Source organism: Chiloscyllium punctatum, chromosome 10 (assembly GCF_047496795.1).
Source record: "Chiloscyllium punctatum isolate Juve2018m chromosome 10, sChiPun1.3, whole genome shotgun sequence".
NCBI lineage: Eukaryota > Metazoa > Chordata > Chondrichthyes > Orectolobiformes > Hemiscylliidae > Chiloscyllium > Chiloscyllium punctatum.
This window is the reverse complement of record NC_092748.1, coordinates 117,490,604-117,512,751: the sequence shown is the minus strand read 5'-3', so window position 1 is coordinate 117,512,751 and position 22,148 is coordinate 117,490,604. Positions and strand designations below refer to the sequence as shown.

The 22,148-nt window shown below is 43.5% G+C and overlaps 1 protein-coding gene across 3 annotated transcripts in view; it reads left to right on the top strand.

Annotated features, from left to right (window-relative positions):
• Window positions 1-22,148, top strand: part of LOC140482489 (ATP-binding cassette sub-family B member 6-like) — a 245,549-nt gene that overhangs the window by 106,818 nt on the left and 116,583 nt on the right. For all 3 annotated transcript variants that reach the window (XM_072580030.1, XM_072580032.1, XM_072580031.1), the window contains 6 exons: window positions 189-298; window positions 6,145-6,210; window positions 10,813-10,938; window positions 11,773-11,849; window positions 17,064-17,127; window positions 20,053-20,138. In XM_072580030.1, the coding sequence (XP_072436131.1) occupies window positions 189-298; window positions 6,145-6,210; window positions 10,813-10,938; window positions 11,773-11,849; window positions 17,064-17,127; window positions 20,053-20,138 (529 nt within the window). The remainder of the gene's footprint in view (window positions 1-188; window positions 299-6,144; window positions 6,211-10,812; window positions 10,939-11,772; window positions 11,850-17,063; window positions 17,128-20,052; window positions 20,139-22,148) is intronic.

The following is a 22,148-nucleotide window of genomic DNA, read 5'->3' as shown; positions in this document are numbered from 1 at the left end:
AGGAGTGTAACAGTACATTGTACAAATTTGGTGACAATTTGGTTCCTTGCTGGGGTGTTTGTACTCCAAATAACTATCATTATGATCCTTACAGCTCACATTCATGTTTAAGTAGAAGCTCTTGCGGTTGTCGACATAAGATATGTCACTGTGTCATGCTAACTGGTGCTATTTCCTTTGGCCTACAGCCATAACTATTGTGATAACTGAATGGAGAACAAAATACAGGAGAGAAATGAACACCAGGGACAATGAAGCAAAGTCCAAGGCTGTCGATTCTTTGCTCAACTTTGAGACGGTAATGTTTGCTTGTCTAGGCTATTATTCCTTTGGCATTGGGCAGCTGCTAGAGGGTAGTGGGAGATGTTGAAGGATGGTTCTGGGGAGGAAGAAGATGGGGAGAGAGGTGAGTGGAAGATGTGATGTGGGTGAAAATAGTGGAAGTGCTAACCAGTTAATAAAAGAATGGGAGCATGGGGAGAGGCAACAGGGTTTTTTTTTGCCAGTTATGGTTAATTCACTCCTCTCTGGTGATCTTGCTACTTCAGTTTCAACTTAACCACTAGAGTAAAATGAAGGGAAGAAAAAAATTGTTTTTCTGCTGATGTCCAGCATATCCCACAGTGCTTTTGTGACAAAGGAATATTTTTGAAGTTTGGCCACTGTGATGTAGGAAGCACAGTAACTTTGCACACTGTAAGCTCCCACAAACAGCAATTTGACAAATCACCAGATACTAGATTAGAGTGGTGCTGGAAAAGCACAGCAGTTCAGGCAGCATTTGAGGAGCAGGAAAATCGACGTTTCGGGCAAAAGCCCTTCATCAGGAATAGAGGCAGAGTGCCTGCAGGGTGGAGAGATAAATGAGAGGAGGGTGGGGGTGGGGAGAATATAGCATGGAGTATAATGGGTGAGTGGGGGTGGGGATGGAGGTGATAGGTTAGAGAGAAGGGTGGAGTGGATAGGTGGAAAGGAAGAAAGGCGGGTACAACAAGTCATGGGGACACTGCTGAGCTGGAAGTTTAGAATTGGGGTGAGGTGGGGGAAGGGGAAATGAGAAAACTGTTGAAGTCCACATTGATGCCTTGGGGTTGAAGTGTTCCAAGGTGGAAGATGAGGCGTTCTTCCTCCAGGCGTCTGGTGGTGAGGGAGCAGCGGTGAAGGAGGCCCAGGACCTCCATGTCCTCGGCAGAGTGGGAGGGGGAGTTGAAATGTTGGGCCACAGGGCGGTGTGGTTGATTGGTGTGGGTGTCCCGGAGATGTTCCCTAAAGCGCTCTGCTGGGAGGCGTCCAGTCTCCCCAATGTAGAGGAGACTGTATCTGTTGCTCCCGATGCAATGAATGATATTGGTGGATATGCAGGTAAAACTTTGGATGTGGAAGGCTCCTTTGGGGCCTTGGATGGAGGTGAGGGAGGAGGTGTGGCCGCAGGTTTCGCATTTCCTGCGGTGGCAGGGGAAGGTGCCAGGATGGGAGGGTGGGTTGTAGGGGGGGCGTGGACCTGACCAGGTAGACACGAAAGGAATGGTCGTTGTGGAAGGCGGAAAGGGGTGGGGAGGGAAATATATCCCTGGTGGTGGGGTCTGTTTGGAGGTGGCGGAAATGTTGTCTGATGATTTGGTTTATGCGAAGGTTGGTAGGTGAGCACCAGGGGGGGTTCTGTCCTTGTTATGGTTGGAGGGGTGGGGTCCGAGGGCGGAGGTGTGCGGGATGTGGACAAGATGCGTTGGAGGGCATCTTTAACCACGTGGGAAGGGAAATTGCGGTCTCTAAAGAAGGAGGCCATCTGGTGTGTTCTGTGGTGGAACTGGTCCTCCTGGGAGCAGATACGGCGGAGGCGGAGAAATTGGGAATACAGGATGGCATTTTTGCAAGAGGTAGGGTGGGAAGAGGTATAATCCAGGTAGCTGTGGGAGTCGGTGGGTTTGTAAAAAATGTTGGTGTCAAGTCGGTCATCATTAATGGAGATGGAGAGGTCCAGGAAGGGGAGGGAGGTGTCAGAGGTGTCATAAGCTAGCTTCTTTCTCTCATCTGCTGGGATAAGTAGATTTACGGGACCTTACATCACCACAGCATGACCTCCATGGGTGCCACTTAGAATATAAGGGTTCAGTAGGGAGGGAAGCTACCAAATTGAGACCCCTATAATTGAAGTTGTGGTTTAAGTCCTGATTGTTGAAGTATGCATCCATTCTGACCCTTACTGGGGTCCCATGTTTAAACTTTGAGGTTTGAACAATAGGGTGAGGATTGCAATCAGGTTCGCTTGCTCGCATTTAGTCTGGACATTCGAAAGCAGGATTGAGTTGGGTTAATTAAAAATCCGCAACAAAGCTGTGTTTGCCAAAATTTCAGTTTACCACCCTGTGAGTGCTTCTTGTTTGTCAAAATTCTACCTTGTCACTTTGGTGAGAACTTTTACGTTCACCAGAATAGGGAGATAGGGTTTCTGTGTAATATATTATGTGACAAACAGCATCGAATCATAGAATCCCTGGTGTGGAAACAGACCATTTGGCCCAACAAATTCACACCAACCCTCTGAAGAGTAACCCTCCCAGACCCATTCCACTACATTTACTCCTAATGTATTCCTGATGAAGAGCTTATGCTCGATACATTGACTTTCCTGCTCCTCAGATGCTGCATTACCAGCTGTGCTTTTCCAGCACCACACTTTTCGACACTAATCTCCAGCATCAGCAGTCCTCACTTTCTCCTCTCTGACTAATACACCTAACCTTCACACATCCCTGAATGCTATGGGCAATTTAGCATAGCCAATTCACCCTGACCTGTGCATCTTTGGACTGTGAGAGGAAACCAGAGCACCCGGAGGAAACCCACACAGACACTGGGAGAGTGTGCAAACTCCACACAGTCACCCGAGGCTGGAATTGAACCTGGGTCCCTGGCGCTGAGGCAGCAGTGCTAGCCACTGAGCCACCGTGCCACATCTCTGTCCTTAGTTTTCTCACACAGTTGCATTGGAATGTCAGCCTTGATTTTCTTTCAATGCACTCAGGTCCTGGAGTGGGACTTCAACCCTGATCTTGAGCTTGAATGCTGAGACTGCTACCCATTGAGCTATAGCTTCTCCAGTTGGGCACTCTGTGGTGGTTGAATTATTGACTACCTTGTGAGAATGTGACATTTTTTTAAAAAGTTCTCCCATGTTATATAATTTTGTTTTAATGAAACTATCTGAACATAACAGTTGAGATGGACGCTGCCCTTTCTTGTGTCATTTGCTGGCTTTAGTGAATTAGGGCCCTCCTAAATTACTTTTGATCTCATTACTGCTTTGGTGCTGGAGGGAAGTGAATTAGTGACATGTTTAACATCACAGGATTGCACTTTCTGCTCTGTTAGCCGCAGAACATGATGAGACATTGAAGATGCAGCCGTGACTTTAGCTCTCAACTGCAGTCCTGTGCCTTGCAGCATTCTGGAAAGCCATCAAAGGGTTTAACATTTCCCACCTCTTCCTGACTCTTCCCTCTGAAATTTTCTTCTTTGCTACTGGGATCAAATGAACTTCAAAGCATATTTGACTACAGAATGGTACTAATCAGGTGAAATGGAATAACTCGTTTCTGCTTGGTAGTCTGTGCCCTGTACAAAGTGAATGAAGGATCAATTCTCTTCCTTTTGATTTTGTTTCAAGGGACAAAAGTTGAATAAACTCTCAAGAATTACAGACATCCATGTGTCTGGCTGTTATCTCTGCAGATGAATTGCTTCTTTGAGAGCCTTTCTGCCTGCTGTGTTGTTATAGGTAGATCTTGAAATCCTGTAGCACTAAAGAGCAGTTGTCAGGTTTCCCCAGGGTGAGGGAGTCCAAAACTAGAGAGAGGAAAGATTTAAAAGGGACCTGAGGAGCAACCTTTTCATATCGAGGGTGGTGCATGTATGGAATGAGCTGCCAGAGGAAATGGTAAAGACATTTAGACAGGTACATGGTTAGGAAAGGTTTTGAGGGTCAATAGACCTAGTTCACTTTAGCAAACCTGGTCAGCATGGACGAGTTGTGCCGAAAGGCCTGTTTCTGTGCTGTATGATTATGTGGCTCTAGGTTGTAGCTCAGCAATTAAATCTGAGCTAGAAGGCTGAAGGATTTAGACCTTCTCCAGTTATTTGATTGCATATCACCAATGCACTCTTGGAGGTGCTATCTTTCAGATAAGATTTTGTCTGATTGCCAACAGATCTTTTATGTCTACCCAATCATTTTTGTAGAGGAGGGAAGTTCTGCTGTTCTAATCAACATATAATCAATGTCACTGAAACAGATACAGTCAATTCTGCTATAACACAATAATTCCATTCTCATGTAACCCCGTGTTATAGACAATCATGTAATAGCAGCACCATTTAAACTAATGGATCAGAATTGCCTTATAACCAATACCTGCTATAAAAGTTTGTGCTTTCGAAACAGTGTCCTTGATCTATCAACCACGTTACAGCAAATTTACATTAATGAAATGCACATTACAACAGAACAACCTGTAATCCAGTCATTATCAGTTTGTTGAAACTTGTACACAAATTAACTGTGATGATTCCTATGTAACAATAGTGACTGAATCATCAAAATACTTCATTGACTATAAAATATTTTGGCTAGGCAAAAGTGAGGAGTGCAGATGCTGGAAACCAGAGTTTAGATCAGAGTGGTGCTGGAAAAGCACTGCAGGTCAGGCAGCATCCGAGAAGCAGGAAAATCGACGTTTTGGGCAAAAGCCCTTTGGGTCATCCTCAGATAATGGAAATTTTTCTAACTCTATTTGGAGGGTGATTCTCCCAGTGTGGAGCTGCTTTTAAATGGAGTTTCAGGCAAAGATGACAGTCCACTTTTCACAACTTGAATTTCAGTCTGGTATATCCTTGATTAGGAGGGGAGATCATCTTGAATATACTCACTGAAACAACACCAAGTTTCTTTAAGTGGTTGATTAATTCTTTATCTGCATACTGCATGCCTGTGCACAACAATCATTGTACTCCAATAATAGTGGATTGTTTTAAGCATTTTGGCTATGTAAAATTTGGGAGAAGGTGCTGTGTAAATCGAAGCAAATTTTTCTTCTCTACTTCCTTTCCTCACCTTTACAACCATAAAGAGCAAGTGTAGGCGACTTGGCCTCTTGGTGAAAATGAGGGCTGCAGATGCTGGAGATTAGAGTCGAGAGTATGGTGCTGCAAAAGCGCAGCAGGTCAGGCAGCATCTGAGCAGCAGGAGAGTCAATGTTTTGGACAAAGGCCCTTCATCAAGATTGAAGCTGTGAGCTGAGGCAGTGGAGAGATAGATGGGAGGGGGTTGGGGATTGGGGGAAAGTAGCTGAGCGTGCAATAGGTGAATGGAGGTGAGAGGGTAATGGTGATAGGTCATATGGAAGGGCAGAGTGGATAGGTAGGAAGGAAGATGGACAGGTAAGATGGGTCATGAGGGTAATGCTGAGTTGGAAGTTTGGTACTGGGATAAGGTGAGGGAAGCCACGCCTGGAGGAAGAACGCATCATCTTCCACCTCAGGACCCTCCAACTCCATGGCATCAATGTGGATTTCACCAGTTTCCTCACTTCCCCTCCCACCACCTTATCCCAGTCACAACCCTCCAACTCGGCACCACCCTCATGACCTGTTCTACCTATCCATCTTCCTTCCCACCTATCTGCTCCACCCTCCCCTCTAACCTATCACCTTTACCCCACCTCCATGCAACGATCTCACTCTCAGCTACCTTGCCCCCTTCAACCCCACCCTCCTCCAATTTACCTCTCCACCCCTTCGGCTCACAGCCTCATTCCTGATAAACGGGCTTTGCCCAAAACGTCGACTCTCCTGCTCCTCGGATGCTGCCTGTCTTGCTGTGGTTTTCCAGCACCACACTGTTGACTATTTGGCCTCTCGGGCCTGCTCTGCCATTCATTATTATAGTTGGTCTGGTTATTGCACATTCTTGCCTTTCCCTAGTAACCTTTCACTCCCTACTTATCAAGAACGTGTCTATCGCTGTCATAAAATATTCAAAGACCACGCTTCCACTAACTTTTCAGGAATAAAGTTCCAAAGACACTCAATCTTCTGAGAAAAATACCCACAATAGACAAAACTGACATTTCTTTCCTTTACCTCCAGGTGAAGTATTACAATGCTGAGAGTTATGAGGTTAATCGTTTCAATGATGCCATACTGAAGTATCAGGTAAGAGCACCAGAACGACACCCCAATCGTGGCATTACTGCAGAATAGATCATCACCTTTTATTCAGAAGTAAAAACTGCTAACTTCTGGAATTTGAAATGTAAACCAATATTTCTGGATATATCTCCATCAGGTGTGACATCATCTTTGAAGACAGAAACAGGAGAACGTGTTCACTCATGACCATTGAACTAAGATGTTGATGCTATTTCTTTCTCCACAGATGATGCCAGACCTGCAAAGTATTTCCAATATTTGCTGCTTTATTTTGATTCTTCTGTTTAGCTCCATAACCGTGCAGTCAACTTTTGGCATTTTGGTTCAGTGCCAATCCCAGCATGGAGGTCAGATCTGTGGTTCTCACAATGTACTGGTTTGTGCTGCCGCTAATGCACTAAACCAAACCTTGCTTGATTCACTCGCACTTACAGAGGCAAGCCTTCTCAAAGCATATTTCTTTTCCTGTTGTGTCAGTTGACTCTTGAAGACTGTTCTTGTAAGGGACATAAGAAATAGGAGCACGAGTGGACTATTCAGCTCACCAACCTTGTTGTGTCATTCAGAAAGTTCATGGCTGATCTGGTTAGGCCCTTAGCTCCACTTTCCTATCCATCCTACCATAAGTCATGACTGTCTTGTAGATCAAATATCTCTAGTGTGTTGAGTGTTTTCAATGAGCTCATCTGTGCACTGGTAATCAAACCTCAATAGCCCGTCAGTTGCAGTATCAATGTGTTGATTCAATCACCAAAATGGCCAGGGTTCAGGAAACAATAAAATGTGATGGCTTCTCATGGTCCACTGGGTTTTCTGTGACAAAGATCGAATTGCTGACAGCCATAGACTAATGGAGGCTAACGGATCTGGGTTTTGGAAATTGGTCACAGTCTAACTGTGTGTCAAGGTTTATCAAGATGGTCAGAGGTCCTGGTATTTGGAAACTTTATCAGGTTTCCAGGAGCTTTTATTGAGAAAAGAGTTTCATAGAACGTAGAACATAGAACATAGAATAATACAGCGCAGTACAGGCCCTTCGGCCCTCGATGTTGCGCCGATCAAAGCCCACCTAACCTACACTAGCCCATTATCCTCCATATACCTATCCAATGCCCGCTTAAATACCCATAAAGAGGGAGAGTCCACCACTGCTACTGGCAGGGCATTCCATGAACTTACGACTCGCTGAGTGAAGAACCTACCCCTAACATCAGTCCTATATCTACCCCCCCTTAATTTAAAGCTATGCCCCCTTGTAATAGCTGACTCCATACATGGAAAAAGGTTCTCACTGTCAACCCTATTTAACCCCCTAATCATCTTGTACACCTCTATCAAGTCACCCCTAAACCTTCTTTTCTCCAATGAAAACAACCCCAAGTGCCTCAGCCTTTCCTCATAGGATCTTCCTACCATACCAGGCAACATCCTGGTAAACTTCCTCTGCACCCGTTCCAGTGCCTCCACATCCTTCCTATAGTATGGCGACCAAAACTGCACACAATATTCCAGATGCGGCCGCACCAGAGTCTTATACAACTGCAGCATGACCTCAGGACTCCGGAACTCAATTCCTCTACCAATAAAAGCCAGTACGCCATATGCCTTCTTCACTGCACTATTTACCTGGGTGGCAACTTTCAGAGATCTGTGTACATGGACACCAAGATCCCTCTGCTCATCCACACTACCAAGTATCCGACCATTAGCCCAGTACCCCATCTTTTTGTTACTCTTACCAAAGTGAATCACCTCACACTTAGCTACATTGAACTCCATTTGCCACCTTTCTGCCCAGCTCTGCAGCTTCTCTATATCCCGCTATAACCTGCCACATCCTTCCTCACTGTCTACAACTCCTCCGACTTTCGTATCATCCGCAAACTTGCTCACCCAACCTTCTAACCCTTCCTCCAGGTCATTTATAAAAATGACAAACAGCAATGGTCCCAAAACAGATCCTTGCGGAACACCGCTAGTGACGGCACTCCAAGATGAACCTTTCCCATTAACTACTACCCCCTGTCTTCTTCCAGCCAGCCAATTCCTAATCCAAACCTCCAACTCACCCTCAATGCCATATCTCCGTATTTTCTGCAGTAGCCTACCATGGGGGACCTTATCAAACGCCTTACTAAAATCCATATATACCACATCTACCGCTTTACCCTCATCTACCTCCTTAGTCACCTTCTCAAAGAATTCAATAAGGTTTGTGAGGCACGACCTGCCCTTCACAAAACCATGCTGACTATCCTTGATCACATTATTCTTATCCAGATGTGCATAAATCCTATCCCTTACAATTCTCTCTAAGACTTTGCCCACAACAGAAGTGAGACTCACTGGCCTATAGTTACTAGGATTATCCCTACTCCCCTTCTTGAACAAGGGAACCACGTTTGCTAGCCTCCAGTCCTCTGGCACTACTCCTGTAGACAAAGAGGACACAAAAATCAAGGCCAATGGCTCTGCAATCTCCTCCCTTGCTTCCCAGAGAATCCTAGGATAAATGCCATCAGGCCCAGGGGACTTATCTATTTTCACCCTTGCCAGAATTTCCAACACCTCTTCTCTACATATCTCAAAGCCATCCATTCTACTTATTCGTGCCTCAGTATTCATATCGACAACATTGTCCTGTTCCTGAGTGAATACTGACGAAAAGTATTCATTCAGTGCCTCCCCAATCTCTTCAGCCTCCACACGCAACTTCCCATTACTATCCTTGATTGGACCTATTCCTACCCTAGTCATTCTTTTAATCCTCACATACCTATAGAAAGCCTTAGGGTTTTCCCTAATCCTACCAACTAAGGACCTTTCATGTCCCCTCCTTGCTGCTCTTAGCTCTCTCTTCAGGTCCTTCCGGGCTACCTTATAACTCTCAATCGCCCTTATTGAACCTTCACGCCTCATCTTTACAAAGGCCGCCCTCTTCCATTTAACAAGGGATTCCAATTCCTTATTAAACCACGGCTCCCTCACATGACCCTTTCCTCCCTGCCTGATAGGTACGTACTTATCAAGGACACTCAATAGTTGTTCCTTGAACAAGTTCCACATATCAATTACGTTCTTGCCTTGGAATCTACTTTTCCAATCCACACATCCTAAGTCATGCCTCACCGCATCATAATTTCCCTGCCCCCAGCTATAACTCTTGCCCTGCAGTGCACACTTATCCCTCTCCATCACTAGAGTAAAAATCACCGAATTGTGGTCACTGTCCCCAAAGTGCTCACCTACCTCTAGTTCTAATACCTGGCCTGGTTCGTTACCCAGAACCAAATCCAGTATGGCCTCACCTCTTGTTGGCTTATCTACATATTGTGTCAGGAAACTCTCCTGCACACATTGGACAAACACTGACCCATCTAACGAACTTGAGCTATAGCTTTCCCAATCAATATCAGGAAAGTTAAAGTCCCCCATAACAACCACCCTATTACTGTCACTCTTCTCCTGAATCATCTTCGCAATCCTTTCTTCAACGATTCTAGGACTATTAGGAGGCCTGTAAAAGACTCCTAACAGGGTGACCTCACCTCTCCTATTCCTAACCTCAACCCAAACTACCTCAGATGGCAAATCTTCGTCCATCTTCCTTTCCACCGCTGTAATACTATCTTTGACAAGCAAAGCCACACACCCCCCTCTTTTACCCCCACCTCTGACCCTACTAAAACATTTAAACCCTGGAACCTGCAACAGCCAATCCTGTCCCTGATCTAACCATGTCTCCGTAATAGCCACAACATCGAAGTCCCAGGTACCAACCTACGCTGCAAGTTCACCTACCTTATTTCGTATACTTCTGGCATTAAAGTATACACACTTCAAGCCACTCTTCTATTTACAGGCACCCTCCTTTAAGATTGATGCCATATTCCTAACCTCATGAGAGATATTTTCAGCTTCTGAGATATCTCCCTACTAAATCACTTAGATCTGTAGCACAGAACTCTAAATCCAGAAAAGGTTGTTAGGCAACTATTAACATAGAAGTTCCTTTTATCTTTTCAAATTGGGTCTTCCAGTCATTAAGTGCCCTAATCACCCTTGTAAAAGAAGCTTTGTATGTCTTCTATAAGGTCAGTTGTTTTTTCTGGAAGCAGCAGGTGGCTATAGCGCACATTAAATTATTGATTTTTGTCCTTGGTATAATCTCACTGAAACCTTTTCAATCCACAAAATATCAAAACTATTCCATTGTTTCCAATTTTTCCTTATGTTCTAAAAAGTAAATATGTATTCCCAGAGGTCAAATCCTACCCTGTCGGGACAATAAAATACTGACATGAACTGATTTTGGGGGTATTGGTCTGCACAGTGGGTTCAAGTGTGGATGCGCTTTGGTGTAAAACCAGCTTTTTGGTGGTCCAAAATCAAGTGCCAGGCCAACCCCGTTGTGAATTTGAGCATTGGCAATATTCAGACAAAAATATAGAAGCTCTCGTCATGTCAGGTAACATCTGTGGAGAGAGAAACAGTTCTTGTTTCAGATCACTGACCTTTCATCCAGATTTGAAACGTTTCCTTCATTCACATTTGCTCCTGGAACTGAATCTGTTACTGCTTGTGTTTCTTGATATTTTAATTAAGGTGGCAGAATGGAAAACAAGTGCCAGTCTGGCCCTTCTGAACCAAACACAGAACCTGATCATTGGCCTTGGGTTGCTAGCTGGGTCACTCCTCAGTGCTTACTTTGTCACAGAGAAAAAGCTTCAGGTCAGTGGCATCTTACTTTCTTGGGTGAATGTTGCAATTATCTCTAATATTACAAAGAACAAAGAAATTTATAACCCAGGAACAAGCCCTTTGGCCCTTCAAGCTTGAGCCAATCCAAATCCACTGTCTAAACCCAACGCCCAATTCCTAAGCATCTGTATCCTTCTGCTCCCCACCTTCTAATGTATCTGTCCAGATGCACAATGAATCTACCGTGCCCGTCTCTACTACCTCTGGCAACGCATTCCAGGCACCTACCACCCTCTGTGTAAAGTACTTGCTGTGTGTATCCTCCTTTAAACTTTTCACCTGTCACCTTGAACATGTGACCTCTCGTTATTGAATCCCTCACTCTGGGAAAAATCTTATCTCTATCTACCCTGTCTATGCCCTTCATGATTTTGTAAATCTCGATCACGCCCCCCCCCCAATCTCCTTTTTTCTAATGAAAACAATCCTAACCTACTCTCTCTTCATAGCTAGCACCCTCCATACCAAGCAACATCCTTGTAAACCTTCTCTGCACCCTCTCCAAAGCGTCCACATCCTTTTGGTAATGTGGCGACCAGAACTGTACACCGTATTCTAAACGCGGCCGAACCAAAGTCTTGTACAATTTTAACATGACTTGCCAGCTCTTATACTCAATATCCCGTCCGATGAAGGCAAGCATACTATATGCCTTCTTGACCACTCTACCCACCTGTGCAGCCACCTTCAGGGTACAAGGGACCTGAACTACCAGATCTCTCTGCTCATCAACTTTTCCCAAGAGTCTTCCATTTACAGTATATTCTCAGTATTCTAATTGAATGTTCTTGTTTTTCTGCATAGGTTGGTGATTTTGTCCTGTTTGGAACTTACATTATTCAGCTTTACACTCCGCTCAATTGGTTTGGGACATACTACAGGTTCGTGACCTTGGATATTGCTATTTTCCTCCTTTTGTGCTAATTTTCTCCAACTGCCACCCATTTAGAGTCATAGAGTCATAGAGATGTACAGCATGGAAACAGAGCCTTCGGTCCAACCTGTCCATGCCGACCAGATATCCCAACCCAATCTAGTCCCACCTGCCAGCACCCAGCCCATATCCCTCCAAACCCTTCCTATTCATATACCCATCCAAATGCCTCTGAAATGTTGCAATTGTACCAGCCTCCACCACATCCTCTGGCAGCTCATTCCATTCACGTACCACCCTTCGTGTGAAAAAGTTGCCCCATCGGTCTCTTTTGTATCTTTCCCCTCTCCCCCTAAATCTATGCCCTCTAGTTCTGGACTCCTCGACCCCAGGGAAAAGACTTTGCCTATTTATCCTATCCATGCCCATCATAATTTTGTAAACCTCTAAGGTCACCCCTCAGCCTATGCCAGCCTGTTTAACCTCTCTCTATAGCTCAAATCCTCCAACGCTGGCAACATCCTTGTAAATCTTTTCTGAACCCTTTCAAGTTTCACAATATCTTTCCGATAGGAAGGAGACCAGAATTGCACGCAATATTCCAACAGTTGCCTTCAGTGTAATAGTTTCTTACAGTTGTGTATTCCCTGACTGTACTCCTCTTATAGTGCTTTGCATTTTCATACTCCAAATATCTCAATACTATGTATTTCTTTGCTGTAGGCAATAGTGTGCATATTACACTTTATAAAACCCTTTATTTTTGGCTGTTTCTGTATTTATGTGATGAGTCCAGTTTTTCATCAATGGTAACCTCCATGATGTTGAGAGTGCAGGATGGAGTGATGATAATGCCATTGAATATCAAAAAGTGGTGGTTAGATTGTCTCTGATTGGAGATGATCATTGCCTGACATTGTGTGGTGTGATTGTTACTTGCCATTTGTCAGCCCAAGGCTGCATATTGTTCAGATCCTGTTGCATTTGAACATGGACTGCTTCAATGTTTGAGGAGTTATAAATGTTGCTTCCCTAAAAGACATCAGTGAACCCGATGTACTTTTCCAATAATTGATGATGGTTTCATAGTCACCATTAGACTTTTAATTCCAGATTTTTAAATTGAAATTGCGCCATCTGCCACGGTGGGGTTTAAGCCTGGCTCCCAAAATGTTCCCTTTGAGTCTGGATTATGAGTCTGGTAATAAGAACATTAGGCCATCGCCTTCCATGAAACAACATAAATATCACAGTTAACATTTTGTACATGGAAAAGGAGCAAGAGTGTGGCGAGGGAAAGAGTAGGTCTACTCAAGGGCAAAGAACCCTCAATAGCATCAAAATGCAGAGAGGTCGAGGTGTGCAGGTCCACAGTCCCCTGAAACTGGCAACACAAGTGGATAAGGTAATCAAGAAGGCATATGGCACGCGTGCCTTCCTCATTTGGGGCATAAAATGCACAAATTGGCAAGTTATGTTGTACTTATTTAGAACTTTAGTTAAGCCACATTTGGAATATTGTGTACTATTCTGTTTGCCACACTACCAGAACAATGTGGAGACTTTGAAGAGGGCACAGAAACAGTTTACCATGATGTTTCTGTATTGGAGGATATAAGCTATAAGGAGAGATTGGGTAAATTTGGTTTATTTTTCATTTGAACATTGAAAGATAAGGGGCAACCTGTTAGATGTTTATAAAATTGTGAGAAGCAGAGATAGTTGAAGTCATTTTTTTCCCAGGCTAGCAATGCCAATTACTAGGAGACATAGATTTAACGTTAAAGAGAGTACATTTAAAAAAATGTGAGAGATGAGTCTTTCTTACACAGGGGATAGTAAGTGTCTGGAATGCACTGCCAAAGGTGGTGGTGGAGGTGGGTGTAATAATAACCTTATTTTGATAGGTAAATGTAGGGGCAGGGAATGGAGAGATATGGACCACACAGAAGCTCAAGGTTTTTAAGTTAGAAAGATATCATGTGTTGGTACAGTCTCGGTGGGCTGAAGGCCCTGTTCTTGCAGTGTATTGTTCTGTGTTCTTACCCTAGAGTCTCTGGCCAATGTTAGCCAGTGAATGCACTATTATAGAAAGAAGGATCAACAGGTATAGTGCTGAAGTTAAGGAGAGGATCGAGAACGCATCCATATCTTAGCTGAAGTCAGTACCGTCAAGAGAGGGAAAAGAGAAACATCCTGCTTACCTCATGATATTCAGTAACCAGCCTTGGTCCAATTTTTCCGCCAACCTCAAAAAAAGACAGAAATTAAAGAAGAAACTCAGCAGGTCTGGCACCATCTGTGGAGAGAAAGCAGAGTTAACATTTCATGTTCAGTGACTATTTGTTTGACTTGCTTTGTTGTGGTGCTTTATCAGACAAATAGGGTTTTAGTTAGTCTTGGAAATGGCAGGAGTGTGTGTGGTTTATTAGATGCCATGATTTTATCAAATGATGTAATAAAATCAATGGGATTACTTCTCTCTTGTGTCTTATGATCTTATCAAATCTTGAATACCCGTATCATTCCACATACATTGAAAATCTTCAAAACCCTGTGGTAGTTGACCATGTTATCATTTGTGTAATTGATGGGGAATGTTGGTCAGGACATGAGAACTTTCTGCTGTTCTTCTGATAGTACCTTAGGATCTTCACAATCCACTTGAAATATCAGAAGCCGCAGGGAGGGATTTCATTGATGACCTCCCCATGAAGAATGCTAACTCATACTGCTTCAGGACACTGGGCAGTAGCAGCCTCGGTTAGACACTTAACCTCTTTATTGACGTGAATCCACAACCTGCTGAGCCTGTACCATTATGACCCATCCTCCGATGCTTCAGTTCCTTTCAGCCTTAAGCTTTTAAAGAAGTGTTTCTGTTCACATTAATGTGTCAAACCACAACATGTGGCAAGAATGATACAATTGAAAATCTGGATCCTGTGGTCTTGTTGTGGTATCCCCACTACCAATAAAATAACAGTAAAACACCACACAGTTACTAAAACAAAAGCAATACACTGCGGATGCTGGAAATCAGAATTTTTTTTAAAATTGCTAAAGAAACCCGAGTCTGGCAGCATCTATGAAGAGAGAAACAAAGTTAACATTTCAGGTTTAATACAGGCTATCTCTAAAAGGACAGCATCTTCTCTCTCCTTGCAGAGGAGTAATGAAGAATTGGAATGTAGCCAGTTATATCTCACTCACCACTTGCCTATTTTCTACCACCTCCAACTGGCGACAGAGACTGAACAACTTGTATGCTAACTGCCCTGTGCCTGGAGTAAAGAATTGAAAACAGTGGGAAAGAAGAAGATCGGAGATCAGAAGGACTCGAAATAAAGGGCACGTCGATGAATCCTGTGAACTGGTGCAATTAAACTGTGTTCCCTTTTTTCCTTCCACCTATAACATCTATATTTTTTGTTTGTCCGTGTCTGTCTGTCTGTGTGTAAGAGTTTAAATTAGAGAATTATAAGTTTTTTTTTGTCAGACATAATGCTTATTCCTTTGGGGGAAAAAAAGTAGTTTCTTGTGAAGTACATAAATCTAGTCCATGATTTCTATTAATCTGGACTTGTTAGTGGTGAAGCTTTTGTTGTTCCATCACCACTTGCTGCCAGCCCAGTCTGGCAGATTTATCCTTCAAGATTCTCATTAGTAATGGTGCTACCAAACCATTCTTGGCAATGGATATCCATGTCCCCCATTCAGAGTATATTTTGTGCCCTTTCTAAGTGGCATTCAATATAGAGGAGTACCAGTCATCAGCCGAGAATGAGGCTGTACGAGCTAATCAGGTTTCCTTGTTCATGTTTGAGCTGATGACCTGAGATTTCATTGTGCCTGAAGTCAATGTAGAATGCGGCTAGGTCCTCTCTGTTTCCTCTCTCTGTGCGACTGATTCATCACCTTTGATGAATCGTTCCTGCTGATGGGACAGGACAGATTGAGGGAAGTTATTGAGGTGTCTAGGTTGTTAGCTAGAAGGTATTATTGGATGAATATGATTGCGTCTGGCTGTGGCTTGCCTAGTCTAGGACAGCTGACTCTAATTTTGGTCCAGGTCCAAAATCGTCAATAAGGAGGATAAGAGCTTTGTTAATAAGGGCTTTACAAGGTCATCCAGGTTGGATACACATTATTGCTTTCGATAGCTAGGTCCCTGGTATATGGTTGAACCTGTTTTCATGTGTTTCAACTTCATTATACTGGCTGGTAAAACTGAGTGGCTTACTAGGCAATTTTAGGGGGCAATTAAGAGTCAACCACATTGAGTCAGAAGTCACATGTGAACCTGACAAAAACAGATTACAGATTTTATTCGCTGAAGATCATTAGTGAACCAGAGGGATTCTTATTATACTCCAATAATTTCAAAGTTATTCTTAGTGTGGCTAGAAAGGCAAATGTTTCTTTCTTAAGAGGCAGTCCTGGGACTTCCTTCATTTATCCAATTCAGTTGCTCACTGTGACAAATTTGGACTGTGCTGATAATCACAGAAGTTAAAGTGACCTTCTGCCTAAGATATGAATAGAGTGGACTTATTGTAGAAGAGAAATCATTAGATCTGAAAATCAATATCAAATCGTTCCAAATCTCAATGGACTGAACAGTCTGTTCATGTTCCTTATAGTCTTGTGGTCCCCATGCTAATGTGACAAGTGATCCTTGACTCTTCTGTTGAAGCAATTTTTGCAGGGATGTGACCATAACTTTTCTCAAAGGTTCCATATCTTTTTTCACCTTAATCTTTTGGAGGTTTTGTAGTTTCTAATCAGTTTGAGACATGACCACGTATTTGAGTTACCTGAGCTTCTGTGCTGATATTTATTGCCATCTCTAATTGGACTAGAACTGACCAGCTAATGCTATTTGGGGAGGGCAGTAAAGAGTCAGCTATATTGGTGAGGGTCTAGAGTCACAGGTAAGCCAGACCAGGTAAGGATAGCAGATTTCCTTCCTTAAAGGACTTCAGTGAATCAGATGAGTTTTTACGACAATAGGCAGTGATTACATGGCTGCCATTAAGCTAGCTTTCAATTCCAGATTTTCATTGATTCAGATTTCACTTTCTGTCAAAGTGAGATTCAAACCCATATTAGCAGATCATTGGGTCTCTGGATCACTAGTCCAGTTACAATGCCATTATGCTACCATCTCCCTGTAGCATTAATTACAGATGTCTAATCTCCTCTCCCCTCTGTCCACCAGGATGATCCAGAGTTCATTTATAGACATGGAGAACATGTTTGATCTCTTCCGTGAAGAACAGGAGGTAGGTGGCTTGCTTTTCTTAATAATAATTTGTCTTGTGACAATGCAACAGAGTAATAACAGAGGACCAGAACAGATGGAGTGGGGAAATTGGCACTCCAGGAAAAGGAGACATTTGGAAAGTAACTGTACTTATTAATTTCTGGCTCCTTTGTCATCTGCAGCTTCTGTCACTCCATCAATGAAGTTGTGTGGCCTTCAGCTACCTAAGCTCTCAGCTTTAGAATTCCTCCCTCATATGTTGTCACCCATTTAACATTGATGAACGTACTTAAACCTGCCTGCCTCACCAAGTCTTTGGTGACCTGTTGTTCTTTCAATCGATCAATGCTATGTCATATACTCCAGTAAAGCATCTTGAAAAGTGATGTCGCTCACATTTACTCCAAATTAGACTACTCAGACCCATTAGCATCATGGTAGCCACAAACCCACCAACACACGAAAACAGCAGCTAATGAACTTGAAAGACCCTATACAGACAACAAGCAAAGCTAATGTCATTTACAAAATACCATGCAAGAACTGTAACAACAGGCAGAAAACTAGCCACCAGGATACATGAACATCAACTAGCCATAATATGGGTCTGTCTAAATGCCTATTAAACATTGCTTTCATTATCTGCTTCCACCATCTCCCTGGCAGCACATTCCAGACATTACCACCATCTGCGTAAATAAAAATCTTGCTTTGCACATCTCCTTTACACTTTCCTCCTCACACTTTAAACCTACGCCCCCTAGTATTTAACATCTCCACCCTGGGTAAAAGACTCCGACTATCCAAGCTATCAATACCTCTCATAATTTTATACACTTATATTAGGTTACCCTTAAGCCTCCAGTGCTCTAGCGCAAACAGTCCAAGTTTGTCCAACCTCTCCTTCTAGCTAATACACTCCAATCAAGGTAACAGCATGATAAACCACATTTGCACTCTCCCCAAAGCCTCCACGTCTGTCCTATAGTGTGGCGACCAGAACTGAACACAGTATTCCAAATGTGATCTAAGGACAGTTGTTTTATACAGCTTCAACATGAGCTGTCAACTTTTATACTCCTTGCTCTGTCCAATGAAAGTAAGCATGCCCTATGCTGAATTTATCACCTTACCCGCCTGTGTTGCCACTTTCAGGGAGCTATCTTGTAGAAATCTTTCTCTCTATCAGTGCTCCTCAGGGTTCTGCCATTTACTATATACTATCCTCTTGCATTTGACCTTGCGATGCAATGCCTCACGCTTGTCCGGATTAAACTCATTTCTCTGCTCAACTATCCTGCTGTATCCTTTGGTAACTTTCCTCGTTACCCACAATGTCACCATTTTTCATGTTGTCTGCAAACTTACTGATCAGAGCATTTACATTTTCATCCAAGTCATTCATTTGATATTCAAACGTTCAACTGACATTCAGTTCAATCTATGTACCCAACTCTATCAGTGTGCCATTTCTGTAAAATAGAGCTGGGTCTGGGTGGTATACTCTTCGGAGGGTTGGTATAGACTCAATGCACCGAATGGCCTCTCCCTACACTGTAGGGATGCTATGATTCTATGATCTGGAACCTCCAGGGTTCTGCCGTGATACCTGAGCAGATCTGAAGAAGGCGACCATATCCATAGCAGCATTAATGCCTGGCATGAGACTTCATGGGAGTAGCACGGTGGCTCAGTCGGTAGCACTGCTGCCTCACAGCACCAGGGACCTAGGTTCGATTCCAGCCTCAGATGACTGTGGAGTTTGCACATTCTCCCCATGTCTGTGTGGGTTTCCTCCGGGTGCTCCAGTTTCCTCTAACAGTTCGAATATGTACAGGTTAGGTGGATTGACCATACTAAATTGCCCAATAATGCCCAGGGATGTGCAGACTAGATGGATTAGCCATGTATGGTATGATCTGCCTGTATAGCCCGCAAATCAACCCCTTTCACTGTATCAGGGTTACAGGGATGCAGTGGGTCTGGGTGGAATGCTGTTCAGAGGGTCACTGTGGTCTTAATGGGCTAAATGGCCTGCTTCCACACTGTCGGGCTTCTATACTGCATGCAGTTTGTGTGCGCCATCCCTACGTTCACATTCTTGCTACTCTGGATAAAGTAGGATCTCCTGAAGACCTCATTGGATTTATTAGTGATTACCTTATATCATGAAGCCTCCATCATAAGTTATAAAGGCCTTTGTAAGGTCACCCATAAGGAAAAAAAATCTGTTGTTCACCAGTCCATCTGTCCCCTCCCCTACCCGGTTAACTCAGGCACTTTACATCGAGAAGCAGTTGAGAAACCTTTGTTTAAACCTGTCAGGTGCCAAATTTGAGTTTGATTTATTGTTGTCACATGTACCGAGGTACAGGGGAAAGTTTTGTTTTGCATGCTATACAGACAGATCATACCATACGAAGTACATCAGGCTAACAGAACATAGTGCAGAGTACAGTGTTACAGCCACAGAGAAGGTGCAGAGAGAGATCAGAATTAACATTTGAGAAGCTGTTTTTGAATCTGTTTCTAGGTGTATTCAAATGTTTATATCTTCTGCCAGATGGAAGAAGGAGGAAAAGAGTATAACTGGGGTGGGAAGGGTCTTTGATTATATTGATTTTGCTTTCCTGAGGCAGTGGGAAGGACAGTTGGAATCAATAGATGGATGGTTGGTTTGCGTGATGGACTGGGCTGTGTTCACGAGTCTCTAGTTTCTTCCAGTCCTGGGAAGAGCAATTGTGATACCACGCAGTGATACATCCAGATACAATGCTTCCTCTGGTGTATCTATAAAAATTGGTAAGAGTCCTTACGGACGTGCCAAATTTCCCTAGCCTCCTGAGGAAGTACAGATGTTGTTGTGTACAGGGAACAGTGAGAGAGAGAATCGCTTTGTCATGTATAAATAAACACACTGAAGATGATCATTCTATATTTTCAGATTACTGATGACATCAATGCAGCAGATCTTATTTTCACAGTTGGAAAGGTGGAGTTTGATGAAGTTTATTTTAACTATGTTGATGGGTAAGTGAATAATATGCACAAAGGAAGATGGTTTTGGTTGTTTAAGGTCAATCATCTCTATCCCAAGAAATCACAGCAGCATTTCCTTGGGGTAGTATCCTCTGTCCAACTATCTTCACTGCTTTATCAATTTCCTCCCCTCCATAAGGTCAAAAGTGGAAATGTCTGCTGATGATTACACAACATTCAATAGCATTCGCGGCTCCTCAGACCATGAAGCAGCTCATGTTCATAGGTATCAAGACCTGGAAAGTGTTCAGGCTTGAGCTGACAAGTGGCAAGTATCAGTTGTGCCACATAATTGACAGGCAGTTATCTCAAACAAGAGAGTATCTAACCTTTGACACTCGATGATATTACCATCAATGAATCTCTTGTCAACTTCTTGGGTGTTACACTTGACCAGAAGCTAAACTGCAGATATCGTGTGGTAGAACAGAAAGTCAGAAGCTCGGAATTCTGCAGTGTGAAACTCCTCACTTGATTGTCGAATCAATGCCAGTACACCAAAGGCATAAGAGCAGAATTAGCCTATAGGGCTCATCAAATCTCCCCTGTCACTGAGTGAGATCACGGCTCATCTGAGAAACCTCAATTCCAATTTTCTGCCTTACCCTTATAACCCTTCATTCCCTCATTTGATTAAAACTCTGCTGAACATAAAAATGAAGAGTATAGGAGCGGGAGTAGGCCATTCAGCTCTTCATGGCTGATCATTCAACTCTGTCCACTGTTCCACTTTCACCCCATTTCTTTGATTCCTTTAGTCCTAAGCAAGCTATCTGCATCTTCCTTGAAAACATTCAATGTTTTGGTCCCAACCATATTCTCTGGCAGAGATTTTCACATTATCACCACTATCTGGATGAAGATATTTCTTCTCGTCTGTTCTGAAAGGCTTTATTCAGAAACCGTGACTCCAGATTCTGGACTGCCCGGTCTTCAAGAACATCTTTCCTGGACGTACCCAGTCTAATCCTCATACAGTCATAGAGATGTACAGCATGGAAACAGACCCTTCGGTCCAACCTGTCCATACCGACCAGATATTCCAACCCAATCTAGTCCCACCTGCCAGCACCTGGCCCATATCCCTCTAAAGCCTTCCTATTCATTTACCCATCCAAATGCCTCTTAAATGTTGCAATTGTACTAGCCTCCACCACTTCCTCTGGCAGCTTATTCCATACACGTACCACTCTCTGCATGAAAATGTTGTCCCTTAGGTCTCTTTTATATCTTTCCCCTCTCACCCTAAACCTATGCCCTCTAGTTCTGGACTCCCCCACCCCAGGGAAAAGACTTTGCCTATTTATCCTATCCATGCCCCTCATAATTTTGTTAACCTCTATAAGGTCACCCCTCAGCCTCCGATGCTCCAGAGAAAACAGCCCCAGCCTGTTCAGCCTCTGCCTGTAGCTCAAATCCTCCAACCCTGGCAACATCCTTGTAAATCTTTTCTGAACCCTTTCAAGTTTCACAACATCTTTCCGATAGGGAGGAGACCAGAATTGCACGCTATATTCCAACAGTGGCCTAACCAATGTCCTGTATAGCCGCAACATGACCTCCCAACTCCTGTACTCAATACTCTTGACCAATAAAAGAAAGCATACCAAACGCCTTCTTCACTATCCTATCTACCTGTGACTCCACTTTCAAGGAGCTATGAACCTGCACTCCAAGGTCTCTTTGTTCAACAACACTCCCTAGGACCTTACCATGAAGTAGGTAAATCAATGTTTCGGGCAAAAGCCCTTCATCAGGTTTTTGCCTGAAACGTCAATTTTTCTCCTCCTCGGATGCTGCCTGACCTGCTGTGCTTATCCAACACCACTCTAATCTACACTCTGACTTCCAGCATCTGTAGTCCTCACTTTTGCCTTACCATTAAGTGTATACGTCCTTCTAAGATTTGCTTTGCCAAAATGCAGCACCTTGCATTTATCTGAATTAAACTCCATCTGCCACTTCACAGCCCTTTGGCTCATCTGATCAAGATCCCGTTGT